Source organism: Oncorhynchus tshawytscha, unplaced genomic scaffold (assembly GCF_018296145.1).
Source record: "Oncorhynchus tshawytscha isolate Ot180627B unplaced genomic scaffold, Otsh_v2.0 Un_contig_3209_pilon_pilon, whole genome shotgun sequence".
NCBI lineage: Eukaryota > Metazoa > Chordata > Actinopteri > Salmoniformes > Salmonidae > Oncorhynchus > Oncorhynchus tshawytscha.
In genome coordinates, this window is record NW_024607231.1 from 12501 (window position 1) to 20842 (window position 8342).

At 50.0% G+C, this 8342-nt stretch overlaps 1 protein-coding gene across 1 annotated transcript in view; it reads right to left on the bottom strand.

The window, feature by feature from the left end:
* LOC121842412 (general transcription and DNA repair factor IIH helicase subunit XPB-like) overlaps window positions 1–8161 on the bottom strand; it is a 19317-nt gene extending 11156 nt beyond the window's left edge. The window contains exons 1-2 of the mRNA XM_042312407.1: window positions 8005–8161; window positions 88–290 (exon numbers count right to left, since the gene is read on the bottom strand). Of these exons, the coding sequence (XP_042168341.1) occupies window positions 88–290; window positions 8005–8032 (231 nt within the window). The 5' untranslated portion in view covers window positions 8033–8161. The remainder of the gene's footprint in view (window positions 1–87; window positions 291–8004) is intronic.
* Window positions 8162–8342: the final 181 nt, after the last annotated feature.

Sequence of the window (8342 nt, forward strand, 5' to 3'; positions counted from 1 at the left end):
GATGTGAGTTAACTTGGTAACGTAATCTGTCAGTCTCAAACAGCACCAGATGTGAGTTAACTTGGTAACGTAATCTGTCAATCTCACCACCCAGAGAGGTCGTGATCCGTGGTCGTTCTTCAGCAACATCTGCAGCCGGTAGTCTTTAGCCCCGTACTCGTCCAGCTTGATGGCTGACTCATCCACCGTTTTACCGGCCGCTGCAGGGATGGCCTCCTGGGACTCACTGCCCATCGCTTCCTCCTCATCCTCCTCTTCGTCATACACACGCTTCTTAGAAGACTTCCTCTCTGGAGGAGGACAGACAGAGACCGGGAGGGAGGAAGAGAGACAGAGACAGGGAGGGAGGAAGAGAGACAGAGACAGGGAGGGAGGAAGAGAGACAGAGACAGGGAGGGAGGAAGAGAGACAGAGACAGGGAGGGAGGAAGAGAGACAGAGACAGGGAGGGAGGAAGAGAGACAGAGACAGGAAGGAGGAAGAGAGACAGAGACAGGAAGGAGGAAGAGAGAGAGAGACAGGAGGGAGGAAGAGAGAGAGAGACAGGAGGGAGGAAGAGAGAGAGAGACAGGAGGGAGGAGAGAGAGAGAGACAGGAGGGAGGAAGAGAGACAGAGACAGGAGGGAGGAAGAGAGACAGAGACAGGAGGGAGGAAGAGAGACAGACAGGAAGGAGGAAGAGAGAGAGAGACAGGAAGGGAGGAAGAGAGACAGAGACAGGGAGGGAGGAAGAGAGACAGAGACAGGGAGGGAGGAAGAGAGACAGAGACAGGGAGGGAGGAAGAGAGACAGAGACAGGAAGGGAGGAAGAGAGACAGAGACAGGAAGGGAGGAAGAGAGACAGAGACAGGAAGGAGGAAGAGAGACAGAGACAGGAAGGAGGAAGAGAGACAGAGACAGGAAGGGAGGAAGAGAGACAGAGACAGGAAGGAGGAAGAGAGACAGAGACAGGAAGGAGGAAGAGAGAGAGACAGGAAGGAGGAAGAGAGACAGAGACAGGAGGGAGGAAGAGAGACAGAGACAGGAAGGAGGAAGAGAGACAGAGACAGGAAGGGAGGAAGAGAGACAGAGACAGGAAGGGAGGAAGAGAGACAGAGACAGGAAGGGAGGAAGAGAGACAGAGACAGGAAGGGAGGAAGAGAGACAGAGACAGGAAGGAGGAAGAGAGACAGAGACAGGAGGGAGGAAGAGAGACAGAGACAGAGAGGGAGGAAGAGAGAGAGACAGAGACAGAGGAAGAGAGACAGAGACAGAGAGGGAGGAAGAGAGAGAGACAGAGACAGAGGAAGAGAGACAGAGGGTGTCATTAAGCAGGAATTGGCTGAGCCGTGAGTCTTACAACTGGGAAACTCAGTGAGACATATCCATCACCAAAGAGAAAGACCGTTGATAGAAGATGACATTGTTCTGAAATCAGCTCTCACTGTAGGGTCCCTACCATTAAAAATACGTTTAAAATCACAGTGATTTCTACTCTCAGAAAGTGCGTTTGTCAGACACAGGCAGCTGACAGCCTGTTGACGAGACGGTGAATTTCATTGAATTCTAACTCAGGCAGAAATTAGTATTTGGATCAGGAAAGTTTGCCTCTCCCAACCTATCTAAGTCAGGATGTTGAATGAAATGATATTTTAATATTCCAGTTGTCTGCGCTGTCGGACCTTTTGGTGTTCGTAACGTGAGACAACACAACGACAGGAAAGTAGAATCACAACAACAATTTCAAAGTCCTGGTTTCTATCAACCTGAAGACACGAGACGACAATAGATGCACACATGCCGAGCTCGTGATGACATGATTTATAATTTAACCTTTATGTGACCTTTATGTAACCAGACAAGTCAGTTAAGAACACATTGTTATCATTTACAATGACAGTGCTTACATGGTTCTGTGTCAAGGACGTCACGCTGCTTTGCTTAGCAACTACCACTTCCTCCTGATTGGGCGAATTTAGGACCGCATCTGCTTTGGTAACTAGCAACACCTGACCAGCCTCCTGAAGCATCATACCAGTTGGAGCCATGAAAAACACTTCAGGCTGAGGAGGACGTTGGACACTACGCTGGCAGGGACACTACGCTGGCAGGGACACTTCAGGCTGAGGAGGACGTTTGACACTACGCTGGCAGGGACACTACGCTGGCAGGGACACTTCAGGCTGAGGAGGACGTTGGACACTACGCTGGCAGGGACACTACGCTGGCAGGGACACTTCAGGCTGAGGAGGACGTTTGACACTACGCTGGCAGGGACACTACGCTGGCAGGGACACTTCAGGCTGAGGAGGATGTTTGACACTACGCTGGCAGGGACACTTCAGGCTGAGGAGGACGTTGGACACTACGCTGGCAGGGACACTACGCTGGCAGGGACACTTCAGGCTGAGGAGGACGTTGGACACTACGCTGGCAGGGACACACGCTGGCAGGGACACTTCAGGCTGAGGAGGACGTTGGACACTACGCTGGCAGGGACACTTCAGGCTGAGGAGGACGTTTGACACTACGCTGGCAGGGACACTTCAGGCTGAGGAGGACGTTGGACACTACGCTGGCAGGGACACTACGCTGGCAGGGACACTTCAGGCTGAGGAGGACGTTTGACACTACGCTGGCAGGGACACTTCAGGCTGAGGAGGACGTTTGACACTACGCTGGCAGGGACACTTCAGGCTGAGGAGGACGTTGGACACTACGCTGGCAGGGACACTTCAGGCTGAGGAGGACGTTGGACACTACGCTGGCAGGGACACTTCAGGCTGAGGAGGACGTTGGACACTACGCTGGCAGGGACACTTCAGGCTGAGGAGGACGTTTGACACTACGCTGGCAGGGACACTTCAGGCTGAGGAGGACGTTGGACACTACGCTGGCAGGGACACTTCAGGCTGAGGAGGACGTTTGACACTACGCTGGCAGGGACACTTCAGGCTGAGGAGGACGTTTGACACTACGCTGGCAGGGACACTTCAGGCTGAGGAGGACGTTTGACACTACGCTGGCAGGGACACTTCAGGCTGAGGAGGACGTTTGACACTACGCTGGCAGGGACACTTCAGGCTGAGGAGGACGTTTGACACTACGCTGGCAGGGACACTACGCTGGCAGGGACACTTCAGGCTGAGGAGGACGTTGGACACTACGCTGGCAGGGACACTTCAGGCTGAGGAGGACGTTTGACACTACGCTGGCAGGGACACTTCAGGCTGAGGAGGACGTTTGACACTACGCTGGCAGGGACACTTCAGGCTGAGGAGGACGTTTGACACTACGCTGGCAGGGACACTTCAGGCTGAGGAGGACGTTTCACACTACGCTGGCAGGGACACTTCAGGCTGAGGAGGACGTTTGACACTACGCTGGCAGGGACACTACGCTGGCAGGGACACTTCAGGCTGAGGAGGACGTTTGACACTACGCTGGCAGGGACACTTCAGGCTGAGGAGGACGTTGGACACTACGCTGGCAGGGACACTACGCTGGCAGGGACACTTCAGGCTGAGGAGGACGTTTGACACTACGCTGGCAGGGACACTTCAGGCTGAGGAGGACGTTGGACACTACGCTGGCAGGGACACTACGCTGGCAGGGACACTTCAGGCTGAGGAGGACGTTTGACACTACGCTGGCAGGGACACTTCAGGCTGAGGAGGACGTTTGACACTACGCTGGCAGGGACACTTCAGGCTGAGGAGGACGTTTGACACTACGCTGGCAGGGACACTTCAGGCTGAGGAGGACGTTGGACACTACGCTGGCAGGGACACTTCAGGCTGAGGAGGACGTTTGACACTACGCTGGCAGGGACACTACGCTGGCAGGGACACTTCAGGCTGAGGAGGACGTTTGACACTACGCTGGCAGGGACACTACGCTGGCAGGGACACTTCAGGCTGAGGAGGACGTTGGACACTACGCTGGCAGGGACACTTCAGGCTGAGGAGGACGTTTGACACTACGCTGGCAGGGACACTTCAGGCTGAGGAGGACGTTGGACACTACGCTGGCAGGGACACTTCAGGCTGAGGAGGACGTTTGACACTACGCTGGCAGGGACACTTCAGGCTGAGGAGGACGTTTGACACTACGCTGGCAGGGACACTTCAGGCTGAGGAGGACGTTTGACACTACGCTGGCAGGGACACTTCAGGCTGAGGAGGACGTTTGACACTACGCTGGCAGGGACACTTCAGGCTGAGGAGGACGTTGGACACTACGCTGGCAGGGACACTTCAGGCTGAGGAGGACGTTGGACACTACGCTGGCAGGGACACTTCAGGCTGAGGAGGACGTTGGACACTACGCTGGCAGGGGCACTTCAGGCTGAGGAGGACGTTGGACACTACGCTGGCAGGGACACTTCAGGCTGAGGAGGACGTTGGACACTACGCTGGCAGGGACACTTCAGGCTGAGGAGGACGTTGGACACTACGCTGGCAGGGACACTTCAGGCTGAGGAGGACGTTTGACACTACGCTGGCAGGGACACTTCAGGCTGAGGAGGACGTTTCACACTACGCTGGCAGGGACACTTCAGGCTGAGGAGGACGTTTGACACTACGCTGGCAGGGACACTTCAGGCTGAGGAGGACGTTGGACACTACGCTGGCAGGGACACTTCAGGCTGAGGAGGACGTTGGACACTACGCTGGCAGGGACACTTCAGGCTGAGGAGGACGTTTGACACTACGCTGGCAGGGACACTTCAGGCTGAGGAGGACGTTTGACACTACGCTGGCAGGGACACTTCAGGCTGAGGAGGACGTTCCTCATGTTTCAGGTGACAGACATCTGAATGTTCTACCAGCACTTTGAAAAGATGATTTCAATCTACTTTCCTGTGGATATATTGTCTCACATTCCTGCCTGTAAAACAAACAAAACACAGACAAACGGCAAAGTAGATTCAGATGTCATTTTATTCAACATTCTGGCCATGTAGAGGTCGTTAGTGGGAACGTCCCTGATCCAAACGCTCATGTCTGCCCTAAATCGGGTCTCCAGACTAAGGTAGTCTGCAGCATCTTGAAGTTAGTTTGTTTTCCTAGCTACTATACTACAGGTACTTGCTAGCTACTATACTACTACTACTACTACTATAGTACAGGTACTTGCTAGCTACTATACAACTACTACTACTACTACAGGTACTTGCTAGCTACTATACTACTCCTACTACTTTACTACAGGTACTTGCTAGCTACTATACTACTACTATACTATAGGTACTAGCCTGCTACTATACTACTACTACTACTACTACTACTACAGGTATTAGCTAGCTACTATACTACTGCTATACTATAGGTACTAGCCTGCTACTATACTACCACTACTACAGGTATTAGCTAGCTACTATACTACTGCTATATGTACTTGCTAGCTACTATACTACTGCTATACTATAGGTACTTGCTAGCTACTATACTACTGCTATGCTATAGGTACTTGCTAACTACTATACTACTGCTATACTATGCTACAGGTACTTGCTAGCTACAATACTGCTATACTATAGGTACTTGCTTACTGCTATACTATGCTATAGGTACTTGCTAGCTACTATACTGCTATACTATAGGTACTTGCTAGCTACTATACTGCTGCTATAGGTACCTGCTAGCTACTATACTGCTGCTATACTATGCTGTAGGTACTTGCTAGCTACGAACACCATAGTACCCTCCAAGCTCGTCATCAAGCTCGAGACCCTGGGTCTCGACCCCGCCCTGTGCAACTGGGTACTGGACTTCCTGACGGGCCGCCCCCAGGTGGTGAGGGTAGGCAACAACATCTCCTCCCCGCTGATCCTCAACACTGGGGCCCCACAAGGGTGCGTTCTGAGCCCTCTCCTGTACTCCCTGTTCACCCACGACTGCGTGGCCACGCACGCCTCCAACTCAATCATCAAGTTTGCGGACGACACAACAGTGGTAGGCTTGATTACCAACAACGACGAGACGGCCTACAGGGAGGAGGTGAGGGCCCTCGGAGTGTGGTGTCAGGAAAATAACCTCACACTCAACGTCAACAAAACTAAGGAGATGATTGTGGACTTCAGGAAACAGCAGACGGAACACCCCCCTATCCACATCGATGGAACAGTAGTGGAGAGGGTAGCAAGTTTTAAGTTCCTCGGCATACACATCACAGACAAACTGAATTGGTCCACTCACACAGACAGCATCGTGAAGAAGGCGCAGCAGCGCCTCTTCAACCTCAGGAGGCTGAAGAAATTTGGCTTGTCACCAAAAGCACTCACAAACTTCTACAGATGCACAATCGAGAGCATCCTGGCGGGCTGTATCACCGCCTGGTACGGCAACTGCTCCGCCCTCAACCGTAAGGCTCTCCAGAGGGTAGTGAGGTCTGCACAACGCATCACCGGGGGCAAACTACCTGCCCTCCAGGACACCTACACCACCCGATGTTACAGGAAGGCCATAAAGATCATCAAGGACATCAACCACCCGAGCCACTGCCTGTTCACCCCGCTATCATCCAGAAGGCGAGGTCAGTACAGGTGCATCAAAGCTGGGACCGAGAGACTGAAAAACAGCTTCTATCTCAAGGCCATCAGACTGTTAAACAGCCACCACTAACATTGAGTGGCTGCTGCCAACACACTGACACTGACACAACTCCAGCCACTTTAATAATGGGAATTGATGGGAAATGATGTAAAAATATAGCCATAAACAATGCTACCTTATATAATGTTACTTACCCTACATTATTCATCTCATATGCATACGTATATACTGTACTCTATATCATCGACTGCATCCTTATGTAATACATGTATCACTAGCCACTTTAACTATGCCACTTTGTTTACATACTCATCTCATATGTATATACTGTACTCGATACCATCTACTGTATCTTGCCTATGCTCCTCTGTACCATCACTCATTCATATATCTTTATGTACATATTCTTTATCCCCTTACACTGTGTATAAGACAGTAGTTTTGGAATTGTTAGGTTAGATTACTAGTTGGTTATTACTGCATTGTCGGAACTAGAAGCACAAGCATTTCGCTACACTCGCATTAACATCTGCTAACCATGTGTATGTGACAAATAAAATTTGATTTGACTATACTATGCTATAGGTACTTGCTAGCTACTATACTACTGCTATACTATGCTATAGGTACTTGCTAGCTACTATACTATACTATAGGTACTTGCTAGCTACTATACTATGCTATAGGTACTTGCTAGCTACTATACTATACTATAGGTACTTGCTAGCTACTATACTATAGGTACTTGCTAGCTACTATACTATAGGTACTTGCTAGCTACTATGCTATGCTATAGGTACTTGCTAGCTACTATGCTATGCTATAGGTACTTGCTAGCTACTATACTATGCTATAGGTACTTGCTAGCTACTATGCTATGCTATAGGTACTTGCTAGCTACTATACTATGCTATAGGTACTTGCTAGCTACTATGCTATGCTATAGGTACTTGCTAGCTACTATACTATGCTATAGGTACTTGCTAGCTACTATGCTATGCTATAGGTACTTGCTAGCTACTATACTATGCTATAGGTACTTGCTAGCTACTATGCTATGCTATAGGTACTTGCTAGCTACTATACTATGATATAGGTACTTGCTAGCTACTATACTATACTATAGGTACTTGCTAGCTACTATACTATACTATAGGTACTTGCTTACTACTATGCTATGCTTTAGGTACTTGCTAGCTACTATACTACTACCATACTACTGCTATGCTATAGGTATTTGCTAGCTACTATACTGCTATGCTATAGGTACTTGCTAGCTACTATACTATGCTATAGGTACTTGCTAGCTACTATAGGTATTAGCTAGGTACAATGGTTCGGTACTGTTACACAGCATGCATGTCTGTCTCCAATGCTTCAGCATCATGCTATAATTGCCATCACAACACCGACTGAACCGCAACATGAGCTGGAGTAACATTCCATTTCCGGGAACATGTAGATACTCACCCCGATCTCCCCTGTCTTTCTTCCCCATGATATTAGCAGCTTGTTCCCGAAAACAACTTGCTTCGTCAAACCATGTTCAACGACAAGTGAGAAACAACAACAAGCAACTGCGACGCGACCAACTCGGTTTCCTCCTTGTGCCGAAAAGGATCATGTGACCTATGAATTCCGCTTGTTGATTGGTTGTCGATATTGTTTACTTCCGGGGGTAGAGGTCAGATTAGATTTTTCGGGTTTCGGTGTCGTTTTTTTTTCGTTCTCGTCGAGGTGTTTATTGTTGTAAAAAAATAGCTTATTAATAATCGGTAATCATGTCAGACGATGATTTAATCGGACCT